The 24,158-nt window shown below is 43.6% G+C and overlaps 1 protein-coding gene across 1 annotated transcript in view; it reads left to right on the top strand.

Moving 5' to 3' along the window:
• LOC137334066 (copine-9-like) overlaps positions 1 to 24,158 on the top strand; it is a 346,820-nt gene that overhangs the window by 285,048 nt on the left and 37,614 nt on the right. Inside the window, exons 12-16 of the mRNA XM_067998520.1 lie at positions 1,697 to 1,772; positions 13,945 to 13,998; positions 18,320 to 18,381; positions 18,494 to 18,540; positions 18,907 to 19,088. Of these exons, the coding sequence (XP_067854621.1) occupies positions 1,697 to 1,772; positions 13,945 to 13,998; positions 18,320 to 18,381; positions 18,494 to 18,540; positions 18,907 to 19,088 (421 nt within the window). The remainder of the gene's footprint in view (positions 1 to 1,696; positions 1,773 to 13,944; positions 13,999 to 18,319; positions 18,382 to 18,493; positions 18,541 to 18,906; positions 19,089 to 24,158) is intronic.

The raw sequence follows: 24,158 nt of genomic DNA, 5'->3' as shown, positions 1-24,158 counted from the left end.
ATAACCTGCTCGGTCTCCTCTCCCCTGCCACCTCCCTCCTCCCCCTCTGCAGACTCACACAACTGCCCAGATTTTCAATTGTGTTCAATTAAATCTAAAGAATTCTTCAATCCAAGGGCAAATCATTTGTAGCCAGTTGCCAGCAACCAGGCACCTGAGTTTTAGTCAGATTCATATGTTAATTAGAGAATGGTTTAATTGAAGCCTCTGTAGGCAGGTGACAGAGCTTATTTCTGTAAGCACTGACACTTCAACAATAACTTTCATTTATACAGCATCTTCAACGTAAAACTTCCCAAGGCACTTCAGTGTAGTACTGAGAGAGTGCTGCATTGTCGGAGGTGCCATCTTTTGGATGAGACTTTAGACCAAGGTCCTGACTGTCTGTCTAGGTGGACATAAAATATCCACTATTCAAAGAAGAGCAAGCAAGTTCTCCTACTATCTGGCCAATATTCCTCCCTCCTTCAACTAACACCACCAAAATTAAATTAATTGGTCATTTATTTCATTTTCTGTTTGTGGGACCTTGCTATGGACAAATTGGCTGCCATGTTTGCCTACATATCAGCAGTGATTACACTTCAAAAGTAATTCATTGTCTGTGAATCCCTTTGAGATATCATGAAAGGCACTATATAAATGCAACTCTTTTTTTTGATGTTAGAATGATAAAAAAATAGTGCTCCATTTTTACTATTCCTGCATGAGCAAGATTCATAGAAATCTTTGAGGTATTTCTACAGTATATGACCTCCAACTTAAACCTGCCGATTACCTTAGCCCTAACCCAAGATTGTTGTTTCTTCTAGTCCCAGTATAAAACTGCAATTTGTCCTAGAACCAACACAAGAAGGCCATTCCATTAGAATGAGGCACCAATTAGATGCCGGTCCCTTGGGTTGGCCATTTAGGACCGAGGTGAAGAAAAATGTCTTTACTCAGAGGTTTGTGAATCTTTGGAATTCTCTATCCCAGAAGGCTGTGGATGCTCAGTCGTTGAGTATATTCAATTGTAAACAATTTTACAACACCAAGTTATAGTCCAGCAATTTTATTTTAAATTCACAAGCTTTCGGAGGCTACCTCCTTCCTCAGGTGAACGATGTGGAAATTTCCACATCGTTCACCTGAGGAAGGAGGTAGCCTCCGAAAGCTTGTGAATTTAAAATAAAATTGCTGGACTATAACTTGGTGTTGTAAAATTGTTTACAATTGTCAACCCCAGTCCATCACCGGCATCGCCACATCACGAGTATATTCAAGACTGAGATCGATGGATATTTGGACACTGAAGGAATCAAGGCATATGGGTATAGGGTGGGAAAGTGGGGTTGAGATAGAAGATCAGCCATGATATTACTGAATGGTGGAGCAGGCTCAAGGGGACGTATGTCCTGCTCCTATTTCTTATGTTTTATGTTCCTACAGCAAAGGAACGAGAGCAAATCAGAATTCAGATTCCCTCAGGGTTGTACTTACAAATCTCCTAGTAGACGACTAAAGATCAGTAATGGCAAAGATATGGGAGCCTGTCTGCCCTCATGCGGTGTGGGGACATCTAGGCAAAGAGAGAAGAAAACATAAATGACAAGCAGGATGAAAATAAAGAACAAAATCATGGTGTTAATGTGTTTTTCTCTCTCTCTTGCTTTTTCTGCCTTGTTTCTCTGTCATCCTTGATCTCTGATACAAGCCACGATTTCATTGGGGAGTTCACCACAAGTTACAGAGAGTTGTCCCGGGGCCAAAGTCAGTTTAATGTCTATGAGGTGAGTACAGGCTCATGCTTATGCTGTCTTGTATAGAGGTCTATATATGCAGGATGCACTTTATAAAAGCTGATACTGGTACACATGTAATCCATAAGCTATAACCTATTTGTGCAGGAGATGTAGCTGTTGGTATGGAGTTATTTAGTATGTATAGCTGCATGTGAACTGACACCAGTGTGCTTATGAAGAAGAGTCATTTGTATGTAGAGTGCCACCCTTTGCCAATTCTAAAACCAGACAAGGGGCAGGATGAGGCGAAAGCACGGGATAGAATCATGGCTTGAGTTCTGATATTTTCTTTGCTACTGATGAAAATTCATTAAAAGCTTTAATAACATTAATAACCAATACTCCCATATCATAAGACACAGAGTAAGTGGGAAATTATGACTTTTTCAAAACAGGAGCCTAGAAATTATGGTTGGTGATATCAGCGGGCAAACATTTACCATGTTCTTAATACATCCCCCTGTCTGCTGTTGTGATGCAGGTATTAACCCACATACGTTGAAATGGCACGCAGAGGAATGTCATATGAACATGATAAGTATTCCGCCATTAACATTGCCAACCCTAAATACTAGACTAGACTTTTGGTGACCTGCTCGTATTTCAAAACTTTCTGAACAGAATCATAGAATGGTTACAGCACAGAAGGAAGCTATTCGGCCCATCAAGCCTGTGCCGGCTATTTGTAAGAGTAATCCAGTTAGTCCCGTACCCCTGCTCGACAGCCCACTCAAAAGCCAAGCTGACTGCCCCAACACTAGATGGGAGTGACCTTGTCGTATTTGCTATTTATAAGGAAACCACACAGAATTTAGACAGCTGCTGTCCCTAACTGAGACTGAGGTAAATGTCAGAATCCCCGTCATTAATGCAACTTCCCTTGTTCGCAAATATTTGCTACAATGCTCCTCCTAGCCCCCCAAAGGAATCCTCCCGAAAAGTAACAAGTAACTCTTACCTTGCCCCCTTCTGGCCATTCTGCTGCCTCCCGCCAGGATTCTCTGGTGGGTTTGCCCCCAGGTGGGCTCCCCCCCTGCTGCCCCCACACCCCCCCCCACCCCGAGTTGCAGTAAAAATGGCATTATGACGCAAGTGACTATATCGAGCCCCGATTTTTACATTTCAATAAGTCATCGCCTGCCTGTAGTGGGAGCCTCGAGCAACTTGAAAATCAGCAATGAGTAAATGACGGCAGATGGGAACAGAGTTACCTCGGGCCGGTAAGTTGATTGATTTTAACGCCTCCTACACACATCGACCCTTGTGACACTCACAAATCCGTACAGTATTACAGAATCCATACAGTACAAGAGTGCATTGAACTTCCTGTTTATCAAAAGTGTTATGTGCATCTTTTGACTTACTATTTTATTCGAAGAGTTTGGGCTCGATATTGCCAGGGCTGCGGGTTCGTGGCGGGGGGGCTATTGGGCGCGTGGGTAACGTGCCCGGTGAAATCAGTCTGCCCCGCGCGCGATCGCAGCCTAATTGGATCCACTTACCTGGTCTTCCAGGTTCCCCGCTGCTGAGCAGTGCGTCGGGCGGACTGCGCATGCACAGTAAGGTCTGTCAGCTGGAGGAGCTCTATTTAAAGGGGCAGTCCTCCACTGACTGATACTGCAACAAATAGGAAAAAATACAGCATGGAGCAGCCCAGGGGGAAGGCTGCTCCCAGTTTAATGATGCCTCACTCCAGGTATCATTAGATGGGGTGAGGATGAGGGGGAGGACAGAGATCTTCCCCCCGGCGGGCGGGAGGAAGCGGCCTGCCTCTGCCACCAGGATAGGCCTGGCTCGAGGTGGAAGAGGAGGTCACCTGCACCACCAACATATCGCCCACCTGCATACAGTGAAGGAGGCGCTGCAATGACCTAAGTAGGTCAGCCAAAGTGAGTACACTTACTCATTCCCCTACACTCCGTCTGCCACATCACCGCCCCCATCCCACATCTCCTTCTGCACTGCCAACACTACTGTCACATCACCCCTCACACCCACTCAAAGCTCATCCTCATCTTACCTGCACTTACTCACCTCGCCAGTACTCATCCCACCTCTACCACTCAACTCAATCCTCATACAATCTCAAGGCTCTATCTCATACTCACCCTCTCATGCATCTCTTTCATGGTCAGCCTCACTCAACCTGCCACTACCTGTGCTGCAGCCACAGGGCATGCATCACATATGTGCAGTAGGCAGCGTAAGGCAAACGTGTCGTGAGCATGAAGGGGATGCACAAGGGTGTTTGAGGGTTTGTCGTGGTTTTTACTTCTATTGATTTCTGACCATCTCACATCACATATTATATTGGCACCACTACTGCCACGTCTCTGCGAATCTTGTCTGGTTTGTGCAATAATGCCCTTTCCTGAGGATCACAATGAAGACCCACACCTGATGCCACCCATTGTGTCACTGCAGAGTGGGTGTAGGTGTATTTGCAGGGCTCTTTTGTGCAGACGACTGAGAGACGTCGGCGATGTCCCCGGTAGCACCCTGGAAGGATGCAGAGGAGAAGTTGTTGAGGGCAGTGGTGACTTTGACAGCGACAGGTTAGGAGATGGTGCTTGGGCCAGTCGGGAGCAGCTCGGCATGAAGGAGGCTGCAGATGTCCACGACTAAATGTCGAGTGACTCTGAGCCTCCGTGTGCACTGCTGCTCAGAGAGGTCCAGGAAGCTGAGCCTCGGTCTGTGGACCCTGTGGCGAGGGTAGTGCCCCCTGCGACGCATCTCTCTCTGCCGTTGCCCTCCCTCCTGCTGTGCAGGTGGATGTGTCACAGCACTGTGTTGTGGAGCTCCACGTGTCAGAGGTGGACGGCTTGGCCGGCGAGGCTGGTGATGCTGTTCTCCCTCCGAGGAGGTCATGCCTGCAGCTACGGCAGCCCCGATCCGGAAGATGTACATCTGAGGGGGTCCGCAAGGTAGGTACATGTCTCTGGACCCCGGGGTAAGTGTGCAAGTTGGTGAATTTGATTGTCAGGAGGAGGGTGGTGGAGGCCAAAGTTTGTCCCAAGTGACAGAGTGGCCTCCTGCAATGAGTGAGGGTCTCCCTCCCCCACCTGTCAAATGGACCTTTGCAGCTGCCACAGGCTGATGGCTGCAACACGTCCATTTCAACTGGGAATGTTTCCCCCAGTACGGGAAACAGTCCTAGTTGTTTCTAAAATCCCACCCCTCCTGACATAATCCCTTAATCAGGTCTGTTAATGACCTGAAATAGCAAGGTAAATATTCTCAAGTGGCACCACGCCGTCTTTAATTGCCTGCGGAAGTCCCACATGCGGGGGCTGCGCGCACACGTCGGCGCGTCTGTGGGGAACCCGGAAGTGGGCGGGTTGGAGCCGGGCTCCCGAGCCGCTCCGGGATTCCCCGATTTTCGGAGACCCCCGCCCGGAACGCACCCGATAGCGGGTGCTAAAATGGAGCCCTTTGTCTCCGATGACTGCTTCATCCTTCTTTTAATTGTCCTGTTAGTGTGATGGGTCAGGAGCACTGAATACAGGCAGGGTAAAAAAAAAATAATTTAATAGAAATTTCACCCTAGAAAACTAGCAAAAGATGACCAACAGCTTGAAAAATGACAACTCCAAAACAGCCCCAAATGCAGGCTTATGACTTGTAAAAACAAATAGTTACACTGAAAATGCTATGGGCTACATGTTTGTCTTAACTTAAACTGCAGGCATACCCGTTATTGCGTTGCAAATAAAAAAGCCTAAATGCATAGTTTGTAGCAGTGATGGATTTATAAACTCTTAAGGAGGATGTGAACACTGAAGGCATGAGATTTATTTTTATGAGGAGAGGTGGTGAGTTCTGGTCTATTATCCTCCTCCCATGAAAAGTTTGATCTTGGCACTTTATTTGCTGTGTGCTTTCCAACATTTTGAGGTTTGTTGTTTAAGCTGAAAATTAAACATCTTTACAAGTCCTGTTTCTTCCACTGGGAATTTAACCCCAGGTCCACTATTTTGAATTGAAACCCTTTACCACACACACACACAATTGACCCAATTCAATTAAGGTGCCTGAAAAATGCTGGAGCAAGTAGTATTAGGATTAGGCTGATCCAAGCTCCATTGCTAACTCTAACATGCCTGCTGCATGTATATGTGTAAAAGTATAAAAGTGTCAATATACCTGACGAAAGACATTGGGCCAGAAATCGCTCCTTAAATAACGGAGAAGCTCAACAGCGCTCTCCATTTTTAGTGGTGAATTGAAGGAGCAAGTTCCCTCATTTGCATAGACGCAGTGAAACGCAGAAATCGTGAACATGCTCCAAGTGGTTCGCTTGCGATGTGACAGCTTCGGATTAAAGGGCCATCGCACGCTGCAATCAGAGAAATCATTGAAAAATCGCAAATTTGCTTATCTGCCCAGCTGGAAAGTAACTAATTACACCACCAAACAGGTAAGCTTAAAAATACCAGGTCTAAACTAAGTTTTAACAGCACAGTAAGTCTTAATAACTGCCAAACAACTAAAAATTAACTTTTAAAAATGTACAGACTCACATTATCCATTATTTTAATAGTTTTTGGTCATTAAATTTTTTTTTTAATTAAAAAATTAATTTTTTTAAAACTTTTCCCTTCTGTCTCTTTAATGCAATTATTTCTTTAGCTTTTTATAAAAAAAAATTAATTTTTTTATTTACAATGACGTACAGAATACTAACTTTAAATGAATGAAGTCTGCTTGCCTGCTTGAGCAATGCCGCCTGAATCTCTGGGCGTGTCTTCTCTCCCTGACAGATTTTGTGGGCGTGTCTTCTCCTCACAGACTTTTCCAGCCGTGCGGCAACTCACGCTGCTCAGAGGCTGGGTTGATAGCGCACATTTTGTTTAAAATTCAAATTCAAGCAATTATACGCCACAGAGTAAGTATTTTCGTTAATTAAATTCGCAGGAGCTGCGGTGAGTGTTGCTTTTCCGTGCAGCGCTATTTCTGGCCCATTAATATTATTGGCTGAAGTACAGCTGGAACTGTAAACTGGAAGTACCTCATCGTTTTGGTTTATATACTGGCATAAAACACCAAAGATTATTTTTCCATATTAATATCTGTTCCATTTAAGCTGTAAGCTCAGTAGTAGCACTCATGCCTATGAGTCAGAATGTTGTGGGTTCAAGCTCCACTCCGGAGACTTGAGCACATAATCTAGCCTGACACTTCAGTGCGGCACTGAGTGAGTGCTGCACTGTTGGATCCTCCTCTCCCTGTCAACTCCAGAGTCTCCCAAAGATCCAATCTTGCCCCCTTCTCTTCCTCATCTCCAAGGGTTAGATTATGAGGAGAGATTACATAAACTAGGCTTGTATTCCATGGAATATAGAAGGTTAGGGGGTGATTTGATTGAGGTTTTTAGGATTTTGAAAGGAATTGATAGGGTAGATAGAGAGATTTTTTTTCCGCTGGTGGGGGAGTCTCGGACAAGGTAACATAACCTTAAAATCAGTTCCAAGCCATTCATGAGGGAAGCTAGGAAACACTTCTTCACTCAATGGGTGGTAGAAGTGTGGAACTCTCTCTCACAAAAAACAATAGATGCTCGCTCAATTGATAATTTTAAATCTGAGATCGATAGATTTTTGCTAGCCAAAAGTATTAAGGGATATGGAGCCAAGGTGGCTAGATGCAGTTAGGATACAGATCAGCCATGATCTCATTGAATGGCAGAACAGGCTCAAAGGGCTGAATGGCCTACTGCTGTTCCTATGTTCCTATTTACATGCTGTCCATTGGCAACATCATCTGAATCAATGAAGTCAGCTCCCATATATATGCTAATGACACCTAGTTCTGCCTGTCCACTACCTCCCTCAACCCCTCCACCCCAGTCTTGGATTAGTCGTATGTTCCTCCAGCTAAACAGTGGGAAGAACAAAGCCAATGGGGGTTAAATTGGTTAACCCCCGAAAACGGGCGTGAGGATCACAGTACACGATTACCCCGCGCCTGGTTGTTGAGATGCAGGCAGCGTGTAACATTCATGCTGCCTGCTGATTTCTATGATTGCTGTGTGCAGCCAGGCCTACCTGCAGTGTTGAGTGGCTGCTCACTAGCAAGGGGCCCACATATAGCAAGTGGCTAGCACCACTTAAAGGCAGCCTGCACCTCTTAAAGGGAAATGGTGGAAGTCAATGGTGAAGTGAATCTGTCAATATAGTGAAGCACTGTGATGATGGGAACTCTGGAATTTTTAATGAACAACAACCTGGCTGCTTAAAGTTTGTAGGACTCTTATATTCTCAAAATATAAGATATGGATCTGAACGGAGTCTGAATGGAGATCAGAAATCGCACATATAAAACACAGATGCAGGTCCCGTCCTTATGTTTACAAACTGTTGAGTCCCTTCAAAACATTGAATAAAGGTTGCTCAGCACTATACACCCCCATCACCCACGTACCAACAAACTCTTTCAATCAGTACTCAACTCTTCCAATCACATGCTTCCTCTCACCCTCACACATTACCACTGTTGAAAGCCACACACCCACAACTCACAGTTCATGCACACTGGCAGCTATTCAAGCATGACAGCCACATTACCTAAACATCTTGCAGGACACTCATCGGCACATGTCCCGCTTTCTTGCAGGAGAAGGCGCATCACAGGAGGCAGCAACTGGCAGTGGTTCCATGGAACATGAACCTGTTGTCCTCTCTCAGGATGACAGCATTCCTATCCACTCCGCCAGTGCCCTTGCTATTGCCTGTCAGCTAGCCAGCCCACTCCCTGTAGAGAATTGAAACTTTATTGTTGGAACATAGGAACAGGATTAGGCCATTTAGCCCCTCGAGCCTGTTCCGGCATTCACTGAGATCATGGCTGATCTATGACCTAACTCCCTATACCCGCCTTAGCCCCATATCCCTTAATACCTTTGGTTAACAAAAATCTACCAGTCTCAGATTTAAAATTAACAATTGAGCTAGCATTAACTGTCGTTTGCGGAAGAGAGTTCCAAACTTCTACCACCCTTTGTGTGTAGAAGCGTTTCCTAGCTTCACTCCTGGAAGCCCTGGCTCTTATTTTATAGGCTTTGTCCCTTCATCCTAGTATTCATGTATAGGAGACCTCCAAAAACAGGTACAAATGCATCAGCAGCCAGAAGCAATAATCCAGCAACTAACCTGTAACTCCTGCATGATCCCTTTAAATAGCCCTGTTGGGGGTCCTCCATGCCGTTTAAGACCTGTTCAGCCCTGTTTACCCCTGTCCTCAGTGACCTATATTGGCTCTTAATCCCACCTCTCCACCCCTCGCACCCCTCCCCCCACACCAATGCCTCAAATTTAAAATGATCACCCTTGCGTTTAAACACCTTCATGGTCTTGCCCTTCCCTACCTCTGTAATCTCCTCCAGTACTACAACCTCCTCTTCCCCCTGTACTCTCTGTTTCTCTGACTCTGGTCTCTTGTACATTCCTCCCTCCCTTCACCCCACATTTTCAGCTATGCTTTTAGCCGCCTAGGTCCCACATTCTGGAATTCCCTCCCTAAAGCCCTCTGTCTCTCCACCTATCTCTCCTCCTTTCAGTCCCTCCTTAAAACTCATTACTTTTGGTTACACTTCCCATTCTCTCCTTTGGCTTGGCAGCCTTTTCTCTTATGCCTCTATGAGATTCTTTGGGGCATTTTTCTACATTAAAGGTGCTATATAAATGCAAATTGAGATAATACTTTCTGCTGGTGGCTGCGATCAATGTCTTGTACTAATCCATCTCTTCTCTAGAAAGAAAATGACTACACTTTAAAAGGACTATAAAGTTCAAGAGGCTAATGTGGCTGAATACTTAATACTTATAATGGCATTTTACGAATAATACAGGAAGCAAAGATTTATCTAAATATAATAAAACCCATTACTCTCACAGCATCAATTGTTAAGTTTTCAATAACTTGTAAGTGCAGCTTCCCCAGTTGCAGTGTGGAATGTGTCAGAGAATAGGGAGGGACAGAAAAGCTGGATTTGACTGTATCCACCCTATTTTCAGACCTGCTTACATTATATGATGGAAGGGACTGCAAGTAAGTGCACATTGTTTTTTGGGATTGCTGCTATCGTGGCTGCATTGTTTGAATTTTAGGCAAGAAGATTTTTAGTCATGATGTAGGAAAGCAAATGGGCATGCTGCTCATCCCCACACATCTTTTGCCAGATCTATATAGCTTTACCACTGTTGGTTCAGTGAGGTAGTGACAGCCTTTTTCTGGGTATTTGGGGGTAATCTTTATTTTCCCTTTTCTGAGTGAGTGCACTGATTTTTGATTGACTAGGCACGATGCAAATTAACCAACTCCATAAACTTCATTTCTGAAATAGACTTCTATACTGCTACCATCGCAATCTGGAAGTTCCTGAAACTTCTCCGTTATTAAACTTACTGCAAAATAGCTAGTTCGACACCTTAGCTACACTGCGGAGTTTAATTTCCTACTCCCTTTCCTCGTTGATAGGAAAATCCCCACCTCTTGTTTTATTCTACTACTCCCTGATGACATCTTCCGTGGTGGAGGATCCGAGATCCCAAACTAAATGCCCTAGTGTCTATCCATGGCCAGTTCTCCAGACTTTCTTGATGGATTTACAACTTTTAGGGTTTTTCCAATGGAAACTCAGATCTCTTCCCAACACACTCCAGTTACTTTTTGGTTCTCCCAACATTAAAGCAGCGATCTGATCTTGCAAAATAACTTGAACTATTACTTTATGACAAATAGCTTAATCTCATAGGATTATCTCTTAGTAAAAGTGAAACATAGGTTTGAAACAGCCTGACTGAACCAAGAAGTCAGTGCCAGGCAGTGGGACTTGATCAGTAGCTAATAGAAATGAACAGGTTTTATTAATGCACCATCCATGGTGTAACTTCATGGGGTTGGTATATTCACAAAACTTTAAAAACATGGTAAAGGCAATCCAGCAGTGTGGTCATAGGTGAACTAACATGCAATGCCACAGAATGAGTGGGCATAGATTTAAACCCATTGAGATCGCAGCCCCTCCAGGCAATCCAAATAAGGTGCTAAGCAGATGTGCTTCCTCAAAAGGAGGGAGGGTGAGTCTTCTAGCATCCAATTACAGAGGTGGCCATGGCCTGTTTGCTTTGCTGGGGAATGGTGCCTTGGTGCAAGACACCTAAAAGAGGTGAGAAAATAATTAATGCTTACGGCTCATATGTAACTATTGTGCTTGTGAGCTGTAAAATCATTTAGCCTTATTGGCATTTTAGCAGAGAAGATGATATTTAAGAATAGGACAAGCTGTGTTAGTGTTGGAGGAATCAATGTTCATTTATTTCAGCATCCCAGCTGTTTACAGCTGCTCAGTAAATGTTGTATGTCTCCCATGCCCATGCCTTGTATTGACAGTGGACACCTCCTGTATAATAGATATGCAAACTTTTACACAATATCTATTGTATTTCAGTTAACTGGCTTGGATGTCAGATGTTTTCATTTCAGTGATTTAACGTATCTCTGTTTGGGAGACCCCTCACGTAATAATAACAGTAAGCAACAAACCTCATATTCATCACAAATTATATTGGCATCTGCCAGGTCTGGTGACAGAAACTTGTGGGACAAACCCAGTGCATTGTCCAGCACTCCAGCACTGAGTATCAGTTGTGTTCCCATTTGCCAAGTCAGGGACACTGCTTATTTTTAACACAGACCATATTGTCTTTCCACCCCTCCCAAAAGCTCTCCTTGCCATTTTCAAAATAATGTTGGTAATAGGTCAAGTAGTCTCTGGATCCCCCAGTTAGGAACCGTGTGGTGCAGCGAGTTAGTTACCTTTCCCTTCACCCCTAGGGCCTGGGTTTAAAACCTGCCTAAACTGATAAGCTGAAAACTTTGTCCCTCAGTCGACTGTGAGGATCTTATGTGAAATGAGGTTGGGCAATTGCAGCCTAGTTCCTAGTGAGAGTGAACCCACATCTCAAAATTACCTATTATTAGGTAACTAATTGGCACAAAACGGACAAATTTATTGAGAGGTCATAAGGTGTAGGAAGTGGAAAAATTCACATTGGTGCAATAGGAGGTGCGTTTCTGAGAAAGACAAAGTTGCTGTCATCAAACCCAGTGTTTAGGCATGGCCAGTCAGGCTAGGAGAATCCATTGGTTGTTTGACTCCACTCCAGCTTTTTGGGTGCACATACAGTTTGATCAAATAACAACAACTCAGCAAGAACATGTAGTCCAAAAGGCCTATAATCAAATAACATTAGATTTGATTAACCTGCAATGAACCTTCACATTACTGAATCCTCATGAGCCAGCATTAACACCCAGCAATGCAGAATCCTCACTAGCATCCGATCGAATGCTGATGGGTTTAAGTGCTGTCCATTTTAAAAAAGGTGAATTTGCAGACTGATGGAACGGAAATGGAGATAGGATATTAGGATTCTCTGATCTGCCTGTTGATAGTATTTAAGATTGGAGAAAAGGACTCCAGTGCTCTTTAGCTGTGTGCTGAGGATTGCTGATCACGCTATAATCTACAAGAATTAAACTGATTTAATATCTTAGAGGAGCACTGTCCCCACACAGCAGAGATTTTCAATTCCTGGGACAGACTACTTTGAGACCTCCATGTTAGGGAAAGTTCAACATGGCAGACTGGTCAAAAAAGTAGAAGCCCATGGGATCCAAGGGAAAGTGGCGAGATGGATCCAAAATTGGCTAAGTGGCAGGAAGCAAAGGATAACGGTCGACGGGTTTTTTTGTGGCCGGAAGGCTGTTTCCAGTGGGATTCCGCAGGGCTCAGTAATAGGTCCCTTGCTTTTTGTGGTATATATTAATGATTTGGACTTGAATGTAGAGGGCATGATCAAGAAGTTTGCAGGTGGTACAAAAATTGGCCGTGTGGTTGATAGTGAGGAGGAAAGCTGTAGACTGCAGGAAGATATCAATGGACTGGTCAGGTGGGCAGAAAAGTGGCAAATGGAATTGAATCCAGAGAAGTGTGAGGTGATGCATTTGGGGAGGGCAAACAAGGCAAGGGAATACACAATAAATGGGAGAACACTGAAGGAACAGAGACACCTTGGACTGCATTTACACAGATCCCTGAAGATAGCAGGACAGGTAGATAAGGTGGTTAAGAAGGCATACGGGATACTTTCCTTTATTAGCCGAGGCATGGAATATAAGAACAGGGGGGTTCTGCTAGAACTGTATAAAACACTAGTAAGGCCACAACTTGAGTACTGCGTACAGTTCTGGTCACCACATTACAGGAAAGATGTGATTGCACTAGAGAGGGGCCAGAGGAGATTTAGGAGGATGTTGCCAGGGCTGGAGAATTTTAGCTATGAGAAAAGGTTGGATAGGCTGGGGTTGTTTTCTTTGGAACAAAGGAGGCTGAGGAGAGATTTAATTGAGGTCTATAAAATATGTGGGGCCTAGATAAAGTGAATAGGGAGGACCTATTTCCCTTAGCAGAGGGGTCAGTGACGAGGGGGCATTAATTTAAAGTAATTGGTAGAAGAATCAGAGGGGAGCTGAGGAGAAATTTTTTCACCTAGAGGTTGGTGGGGGTCTGGAACTCACTGCCTGAAAGGATGGTAGAGGCAGAATCCCTCAACTCATATAAAAAGTACTTGGATGTGCACTTGAAGTGCAGTAACCTACAGGGCTACGGATCAAGTACTGGAAAGTGGGATTAAGCTGGATAGCTGTTTTTCAGCCGGCAAGGACACGATGGGCCGAATGGCCTCCTTCTGTGCCGTAACTGTCTATGATTCTATGAAAGTTCATGTTGCAGCAGACGCCAAAGAACTGATTCTTCAACCAGGCACTCCTGGCAAGGAATGGTAATTACGGGGGTCACTGGTCAGAAAATAATGGGCTTACTGCCTGTGATTTACCATCCATTTAAATTAATGGATGGGAAAGCAGGTGCTGCAAGCCCACTGTTGTGAGTGCAGCTTCTAGCTGGGAGTGCCCGATCAGGCATCAACCCCAACTCTGCTGTGGTATGTTTTTACACAGTACGGTTTTGTATTTTTTTAAATCACATATAGTATTGTAATTAAAAAAATTAAGAAGATTTACCAACAGATGAGACATCGCACCCCACATCTCTACTATCATCACCTGAGAATAAATAATCTTTTATCATCTCCTTTAGGTTTTAAATCCAAGGAAAAAAGGGAAAAAGAAGAAGTATATCAATTCTGGAACGGTGAGTACCATCACAAATAGGTGGCTGAAGCAGGGCTGGAAATGAGTGTGGCCAACACAATAGTGAAGCACCTTAAAACTTCAACACACTTGGGTTGAAATTGTATAAACTAGAAAGCGAGTAAAAACTGATAAAAGGCTTATAATAACATAACCCTGCTTGACTTGTCCGACCTCTCCATTGCCTCTCTTGACCCCACATCTGCCTCTGTACTGTCAGACTGCCTGTCCGACATCCTCTTGGATGAGCCGCAATCTCCTTCAGTATTGGGAAGACTGAAGCCATTGTCCTTGTCCCCCATGACATTGCTGCAGGAGTTCCTCAGGGCAGTGTCCTAGGCCCAATCATCTTCAGCTGCTTCATCAATGACCTTCCCTCCATCATAAGGTCAGAAATGGGGATGTTCGCTGATGATTGCACATTGCTCAGTTCCATTCGCAAGCCCTCAGATAATGAAGCAGCATGCAGCAAGACCTGGACAACATCCAGGCTTGGGCTCAGAAGTGGCAAGTAACATTCGCGCCAGACAAGTGCCAGGTAATGACTATCTCCAACAAGAGAGTGTCTAACCACCTCCACTTGACATTCAACGGCATTACCATCACCGAATCCCCCACCATCAACATCCTGGGGGTCACCATTGACCAGAAACTTAACTGGACCAGCCATATAAATACTGCAGCTACAAGAGCAGGTCAGAGGCTGAGTATTCTGCAGCGAGTGACTCACCTCCTGACTCCCCAAAGCCTTTCCACCATCTACAAGGCACAAGTCAGGAGTGTGATGGAATACTCTCCACTTGCCTGGATGAGTGCACTCAAGAAGCTCGACACCATCCAGGACAAAGCAGCCCCCTTGATTGGCATCCCATCCACCACCCTAAACATTCACTCCCTTCACCACCGGCGCACAGTGGGTGCAGTGTGTACCATCCACAGGATGCACTGCAGCAACTCGCCAAGGCTTCTTCGACAGCACCTCCCAAACCCGCGACCTCTACCACCTAGAAGAACAAGAGCAGCAGGCACATGGGAACAACACCACCTGCACGTTCCCCTCCAAGTCACACACCATCCCGACTTGGAAATATATCGCCGTTCCTTCATCGTCGCTGGGTCAAAATCCAGGAACTCCCTAACATCACAGTGGGAGAACCTTCACCACACGGACTGCAGTGGTTCAAGAAGGCGGCTCACCACCATCTTCTCAAGGGCAATTAGGGATGGGCAATAAATTCTGGCATCGCCAGCGATGCCCACATCCCATGAACAAATAAAAAAATATCTCTGTACCCTTGACACCAATTCCACCCCCCTCCCCATCCATTGTATCAGGCTAAACCAAACTGTTTGCAAGCTCAGCACCCTATTCGACCCTCAACTGAACTTCTGACCCCATATCCTTTCCATCACAAAGACCAATTACTTCCACATCCATAACATTGCTCGCCTCCACCCCTACCACATCCAATTTGCTGCTGAAACCTTCATCCATGCCTTTGTCACCTCCAGATTCAACTTTCTAAAGCTTCCCTGGGCAGCCTCCAATCCTTTGTAAAGTTCAGCTGATCCAAAACTCTGCTGCCCATATCTTATCTTGCAGCATCTCCTGTCCTTGCTGACCTACATTGGTTCCCGGTCCCAGGACACCTTAAATTTAAAATTGTCCTCCTCATGTTTAAATCCCTTCACGGCTTCACCCCTGTCTATCTCTATAACCTCATCCAGCCCGACAAATACCCCCACCCCCTCCAAATACCCCCACCCCCTCCAAACTCTCCATTCCTCCAACTATGACCTCTTGTGCTTCCCCACTCTCTTCAGCCCACCACTGATGCTGTGCCCTCAGTTGTCTACAACCCATGGTCTGAAATTCCCACCCTAAACCCTTGCACCTCCCCCACTCCATAAAATCCATCTCTTTAACCAAACTTTATGTCACCCCTCCTAATATCTCCTTCTTTGCTTCAGCGTTCATTTTTAAATGATGCTTCTGTGAAGCACTTCGGGATGTTTTATCTACATTAAAGGCACCAGATTCTTTACACAGAGAGTGGTGAGAATATGAAACTCACTGCCACATGGAGTGGTTGAAGCAGATAGCATTGATGCATTTAAGGGAAGGCTTGATGCAAATAAAAGGGAGAAGGGAATTAGAGTGGGAGGAGGCTTATGTGGAGCATAAACACTGGCATGGGCCAGGTGGGATGACTGGGCTGTTTCTGTGTGTTAGATTCTACGGCATTCTATGGAATCTATGTAATATAGAAATGCAAGTTATTGTTAAGCTGCAGATATACCCAACATTGACTCACTTACATAAAGTATACAAAGCCACAGTTTGTAGCAGTAGAAGACTTTAAAAATTACTGAAGGGGAAGTGAACGCTGAAGGAATGAGATTTATGTTCTAGAGGAATGTTGGGGCATGGTAGACCCCACCCCAAGGAAATGTTGTCTTTTGATTCTTTATTTGCTGCATTTTGGAACCTACTGTAGCTCTACCTTTCAAGCCAAAAATAATTTCTCCCAGAAGGTTTACAGATATTTTAAATATGAAAATGAATGTAGTCTCATGAACTTCTATATTATTTTATAAGGTGAAGCTCAAATGAACAGATTAATAATGGATAGAAGAATGCCAAACGAACACATTAGCTGTTCATCCACTATTACAATCAATAGTAATTTGCAGCCTATAGTGCTCTCTTATACCTGTCAAAAAGGTTTATTTTCTGCCGCTGTGAACTAAAATCATTGCCTACTGCAGCTGCTGAAAAAAGAAGTACGTGAAAACGTGATTTGCAGCAACTGGTTTACAGAGCTGAATTTTGTGCTCTCAGGTCCAACTGACTGACGGCCACCAGTCTGGGATTTGCAATCTAGGAATATCGGAACAGGAGTAGGCCATTCAGCCCCTCGAGCCTATTCCGCCATTCAGTTAGATCATGGCTGATCTGTATCTTAACTCCATCTGTATCTTAACCTGCCCTAGTTCCCTTAATACCCTTGCTGAACAAAAACCTATCAATCTCAGTTTTAAAATTTTCCATTGAGCTTCAACAGCTTTTTGGGGGGAGAGTTCCAGATTTCCACTACCCTTTGTGTGAAGAAGTGCTTTCTAACATCACCCCTGAACGGCCTAGCTCTAAATTTAAGGTTATGCCCCCCTTGTTCTGGACTGTCCCACCAGAAGAAATAGTTTCTCTCTATCTACCCTACCAAATCCTTTCAACATCTTAAACACATCTGTTACACTCTTTACCAATTATTAATGTCACTGCACACATATCCTGGTGGATGTTCATCACTGTAACACAAGAAGTGCAGCTCTCTCCCCAGCTATTCCACTGTAACAAAGGGACCTCCACCACACGTACGCAAACTCAAAACCGCTTTCAAAGTTTATGGAACAAGTCTAGGCACTGTGACTCATACACAACCAAGACAACAGCCCACATTATAGATCATAACTTAGCATTTCGACATACTTGGGTTAAAATTGCATGATTGCCAAAACTAGATAATAAGCAAAAACTGATAAACCGCTTCAAAGTAGCTGACAAAACCCCAACTAGCTGACAACTCAAAACCGTCCTGAATATGACAAATGAAGACAAGGAGTTAGCCTGAAAGTAAAGTGGGACACTGTAGTGAAATGCTATATATGGGAATTTCAGTGTTGCCAATAACAAGAGAAATTAACTGGAGAAGTTGTGTCTGATGGTGAAAATTGCTAGATTTATCGCAGGATGGTGCCTCAAGAGAAATCACTTGCCCTAACAATGGTATTCAGTGCTTCCTGATAATCAAGGTTATACTAGACCTTGATTATCAGGAAGCACTGAACAGATTGATTGTGAATAACAGTTTCAGAGACTTTGTGACATACTTATTCAAGTTGGTGTCCCGTGTGTACTAATTCCCCCTTTCTAAACAAGGAGTAGCATTGCCCAGTTTAGTACCTTTTATTATACAATGCATGGCGTATTACATGGTATAACACTCCTCTCAGTACAAAGCATCATAAGATAGCTTTTGGGAGATTGCACTTGCCTTACCATTAATGGATGAAAAATGCTGACCTTCACATCTAAATTCCTGATTTGTACTCCTGGCACATGAAAATCTGCGCAAGGAGCACGAATCCCTACAACCTACCCTCGTATCGTATCGCAATGGCATGGAAGATTCACTAGTATTTTGTAATAACACCATGTCATTAGGGGTGTAATAATATCATATAATAATGCTCTTTATGTTACTAGTTCTGTATTAACGTCAAAGCTGTTCTCACTGACAGATTATTTTTCTTTTCGCTAGGTGACTCTCCTTTCTTTCAAAGTGGAATCCGATTTCACATTTGTGGATTACATTAAGGGCGGGTATGGATCAGACATGTACTGTAATACACAGGCTGTTTTATTATGTGTTCTATTGATTGAGTCTGAATTATTTCTTCAGCGTTGAACATCCCTGTTATTGACCCTCTTTCAGAACCCAGCTAAATTTCACAGTGGCAATAGATTTCACCGCCTCTAATGGTGAGTTTGGGAGGGGAATTGACCTCTTAATGCTGTACTTGTGTATTGGAGGAGTGCAATTACATAACACAATGAAATGCAGAAATTATACTTTTGATAAAATGATTTTGGGAGGGGAGGAATGAAACCAGAACAATCAATTTGGGAGGAGGAATAAAACTCTGTACTGCACTAATTTTGTTTGGGCTAAAGTAGAATTCTGTGACATAATTGATTTTGAATAACAACATATATACAATATTATACCTACTTATTCAAGTTATATGATATATATATTATATATAAAGACTTCATTATCCTTGCCTTTATGTAGAGTGTGTTATTTGGCATGGTTCTTTAATATAACATGTTTCTTTCCTCCTGCAGGAAACCCTTCGCAGCCCACCTCCCTTCACTACATGAACCCATATCAGATGAACGCATATGCCATGGCATTGAAAGCAGTCGGCGAGATCATTCAGGACTATGACAGTGACAAGCTCTTTCCAGCATTAGGATTTGGAGCTAAGCTACCACCAGATGGGAAAGTATCTCACGAGTTTCCACTGGTAGGTAAATATTACACTGGAAAGCAACAGTGAGGAAGCTCCATGGAATCTGGAGATACTTTAACACACACTTTAGCAAATAGTGCTCTGAATGCCCAAGTAATCCTGCTCTTCTTCACTGGTGTTACTTTTCACCATTCAATGGAAGAGATGCAGAGTATTATTGCTACATTTGGAGGAAGAACCCTCTTGTTCTCTGTGAATGAGACTCTATGGGGGCAATGCTTGTTTTACACCCCACCTGGTTTAATTTTCCTTGAAGTCAATGGGGAATAACATTGGGCAGGGTGTAAAACCTGCATTTCACCCGATCCTGTGGGTTTCCTGTGAGTTAGGTTAAAATGACCCCCCCCACCATGTTCCCCATCTAGTACCGGACTGAACTTGCAACGTACAATTGTACATGCCATGCAGAGCTTAGCGTTTAGAAGACATTGTAAGGAATACTTTCTTTCTGTCACACTCTATCTCGTGCACTCATGCACTCACAGTTTTATAGCCATGTTAACCCCACTGCTAGTTTTAGAATGCAGTGATGATCCAGGCTCAGGCACGAACTGCTCCACTACTCCTGCTTCTCTTCCCAGAATTTGGAGCAGCAGGGTCTGAGAGACTATTGTGTTCTGGCTGAAAGAACTCCTGTTTTTTTTAAAGGATATCATTGACTTAGCTGAGAATAGTTCATTACTTTCTTGAGGGTTAAGTTCACTGACTTTTGTAGACCTATTTTTTTTAAAAATCCAGTGACTATTTCAGCAAGCTATCAGTAACACAATGGGGGAAGATTTCCTCTGTGCGCAATCTGTTACAAAATCATAGACCACTTTTATACAGATTTAGTTACATACAGCACCCAGAAGAAATCTTCCCTCCGTGAGACTGAAACTCACAATAGTCAAAATTACCACGCTCTGGCACAGCAGCAGAATCTCTATCCTTTTCAAGGCAGTGACTAAATAGCTACTAACTCAGCTCATTTATGCTGTAACTTAACACGGTTGCGTTGCATTCATAGAGCTCAGAGGAGGATGCATGATAAACAGGTCAGTGATGATTCTGCTAAGCTGCTGTCAAAACACTTATCACTCCTTAGCTAATTGTTTGAGTAAATCACATGTATTGAATCTTGTAGATTTATTGCTGTGCCTTTTGTTCTAGTTGTCATTCTGAGTATCCTGTTCTATCACAGTTGTCCTGCTAACCACCCTTAAATCTAATGCCCAATGACTATACAGTTCATCCTGTGCTGAAATTTCATCCCCATAGACACGTTTGCACCGAAAGGAAACCATTTTTAAAATTAGATAATTGAAGTTGAACAGACAGTGGTGTCCCTTTCTCTAAGCTTCATTCTTGATGGGCACAATATGAAGATACAGCTTCTTATACATGATTTCTCTACTTTGTATTATGATTTGGCCATGCCCTTGTAGAGAAAGGTCAGGCACTCGTCCAGAGATAGGCAGGAAGAGTCCCTCCAAGTTATGCTTCTGCAAGTAACCAGCCACTGAGTGGCATTGGCAGAGATGTGGGAACAGGTTGCTATCTTGCCCTGGATGGCATGGAAGGACCAGCAGTGGGGTACTTCTGGAATAGGTACCAATGATATTGGGAGTGGTACAAGTGCAATTCAACTAGCAGTGATGGCAGGATAGATGCCTACAATTCTAGGACTGGCATAGATCCAGTTGTACTACCTGTGATACCAGGACTTTTACAAGTTCAAATTTAGTGACTAGATCTACCTCTCAAGCAAATCATACTAAGATTTATGCAGGTCTCATTGAGTACTAATTAACCATTTGTGTTACTAATGGAAAATAAAATCTTTGTTGTCTGGGGCAGTGAGCTAGATAGCACCTTAAAGAACCAATGAAGTTAAACAGGGAGATGGAAATCAAAAAGCCAGTTAGAACTGGTCAAATTGAATGTCTCGAGGAAAAGGAACCCCAAATTATGCTGCGCTAACAGGTGCAGAATTGAATGCATTTAAAACCAATGCAAGTGGATCCATGTTTATACTACCTGCTTGCATCACTGTTGATTGGAGGGAGGCAGATCTCCATGCATGCAGACTCAAAACATGGCACAGAGCTGAATAATGGCCTTTGCCAGTCAAATTTTTAATGATAGAAGAGAGCTGACGGGGTTAATATTTTCCATTATTAGAAATTGCAAGTGAGAGTGTGAGACTGAGAGTCAGCCAGGTATGTGTGAGTGAGAGCAAGACAGTTAGCCTGGTGTGAGTGGGTGAGAGCTTGAGTCTAAGAGTCGGCCAAAATAGAGATAATGATGCTTAGTTTGAGAATCGCCAAAAGACATAGTTTGAAAGAGTGAATCTGTATGTATTTGTAAGTTGTGAGTTTGTGTGAGTGAGAGTGTGATTAAAATCAAAATTGGATTAATTCCTCTCTGGTGTAATATATACTAACAGATGGAATGGAAGAAGCCAATTAAATTATAAATCCTCATTGCAGTTTGCTTTACCTTCCAAATGTCACGGCACAATCATTGGGATACAGTAATTACAAATAATTACAGTTAATGTTCCCCATGACAGAAAAAGAAGCAATAACATGGGTTTATCAATGCATTATATTCACCCTGAGGAGAGAAATGGTGAGGTTCTATGAAACAGTACTACCACTAAATTAATTTTTGCCTGTGCAATCATTGACAGAATTAATTTCTTTAGAACTTGATAAATTAATCACACTTCCTCCATCAAAACTGTAACATACTGAATTGTAAAAAAATATTATGATTTGAGTCCTCACAGGAAAAAGCAAATTGGAACGCATGAATAATAATTGAAATGATCAGCAATTTCAAAAGCTCGCTAGAGCCCTGCCGACCCTATTTAATCATTCTAGTGCAGTAGCTACTTCAGGGGAATGGAACACTTTACATTTGTTGAACAGCCAAGCCTTGTTAAGCTGCCCCCCCACCCCCCCCAATCCCCCCTGACATAACTCGAATGAATGGAGGTGAAACTTTGTCTGGAGCCATTCTACCAACACCCTACTTTCCCCTCCCATTGCGGGATCTCCCGCTGGAGGTGACGGCGAATTTACAATGCGGCCAATTTTCGTGATGTTTTGCCCACCCCCATTTCCCATAAAAGGGGGCGGAGACTCATTTGCCTATTTTTAGGTGCCTTTTCTTAACATTAAAAAAAAATACAACCTTACCAGGCAGCACAGAGTCCACCGGCCAAGCTGTGCTGTGACTGGCCTTCGGGTCTCCCACAAACTGTTCCTCTTTTTCCCCACAGGCCAAATTCCCAGCCTCTGTAAATATTAATGACCCTGATCATGTAAAAGGAGCCACAGTCAAGGACGCATCCTTGTGATGGTTGGACAGCCCACTCTGCTGAGGATATGCCTGGATTCCGCTATAGAGAAAAATCCGAACCCCTGTGTTTTTTTTATTGTTGGCTACAGAGGCTCAACACTAGTCTCTTGGTAGTTGTTTCTGCTAGGTACAGGAATATGTATTTTGATCTTGCAGGCCGAAGTCAATTAATGTGCGCTTGAGTCTTGGTTTCTGTCAGACAAAAGGGAGATTAATATGTTAATATCATCTGAATACAGACTCATTGGCATTATTCTGATGAATAGTGTCTTTAATAGCTGGGCTAAACAAGATATAAATTGCCAGCCATCGCAGGTATTCAAAGTACTTGGGAGCTATCTTTGTAATTAAAATTGCTACAGTTTGTTACTATCTTTTGTTCTGACATATTTCCGAAAGACCTTTAAATGGGTCAGTCAAATCCTCTGACACAGGTCAAGCATCCTGGGCTGATGATTTTAATTGACAGCTGTTTCTGAGAAGGTGCAGAATCCCTGATTGACTATAATCCTTTGATGGACAGGGCAGAATCCCTGATTGGCTATAATCCATTGATAGACAGGCAGAGGGGCCCAGATTAACAGTTAGTCTACAATCAGCATAGGGTCTGTGTTAACTTTGGCACATTTTCAGGGATCTAGTTATGTTGAATGTTCGCTCAGGAAGAATCTTTGTTGCTTTATATTGTGAAGGATAGTAAACTGCTGTAAATATACTATTTTGCATTGAGTACCGTTCGTTTACCTGTTCTATCGTTAAATAAATTTGTCTCCAGCGAAACATTTCTCCAGCTAAACATTGGGAAGACTGAAACCATTGTCCACCACGAAATCTATACCCTTGCCAATTACTCCATCTCCATCCCTGGCTACTGCCTTAGGTTGGACCAGACTGTTTACAACCTTGGCATCCAATCAATATTGAGCTGAGCTTCTAACGCCATATCCTCTTCATCACAAAGACCACCTACTTCCCATTCCATAACATCACTTGCTTCCATCTCTACCTCAGCCCATCTGCCACCAAAACCCTCGTCCATGCCTTTGCCACCTCCAGATTCAATTATTGCAATGCTCTGCTGGCCGGTCATAAACATCAACTCATCCAAACTCCACTGCCTGTATCCTATCCCACACCAAGTCCCGCCATCCACCAAGCCTGTCCTCGCTGACTTACATTGGCTCCAGGTTCCCCTATGCCTCATAAATAATATTTTCACCTTTGTGTTTAAATCCATCCATGACGTCACCCCTCCATACCTCTGTAATCTCGTACAGCCCTATAATCCCCCCAAGAACATCATTCCTTTACCTCTTGCCTCTTGTGCATCCCCCCTCCCTTTGCCCCACGGTTGCCTTCAGCCACCTAGGCCCCATGCTCTGGAATTCCCTCCCTAACCCCCTTCACCATCAACCTCTTTGTCCTCCTTTAAAACCCACCTCTTTGATCAAGCTTTTGGTCATCCATTCCTAATGTCTCCTTCATTAGCTCGCTGTCCACTTTTTAAATTTTTGCCACCATTCTGATATGCTCCGAATTTCCTAGTCCTTTTCGATTGTTGTGTTTTTAGAATTTTATGCTCATCAAGGCAAAGAATAACAGTGCTGGGTAAATGGAACATTTTTTAAAAATTCGTTCATGGGATGTGGACGTCGCTGGCAAGGCCAGTATTTATTGCCTATCCCTAATTGCCCTTGAGAAGGTGGTGGTGAGCCG

Source organism: Heptranchias perlo, chromosome 17 (genome assembly GCF_035084215.1).
Source record: "Heptranchias perlo isolate sHepPer1 chromosome 17, sHepPer1.hap1, whole genome shotgun sequence".
NCBI classification, from domain to species: Eukaryota; Metazoa; Chordata; class Chondrichthyes; order Hexanchiformes; family Hexanchidae; genus Heptranchias; species Heptranchias perlo.
The sequence above is the reverse complement of the archived record's forward strand: the minus strand, read 5'-3'. Positions and strand labels throughout refer to the sequence as shown.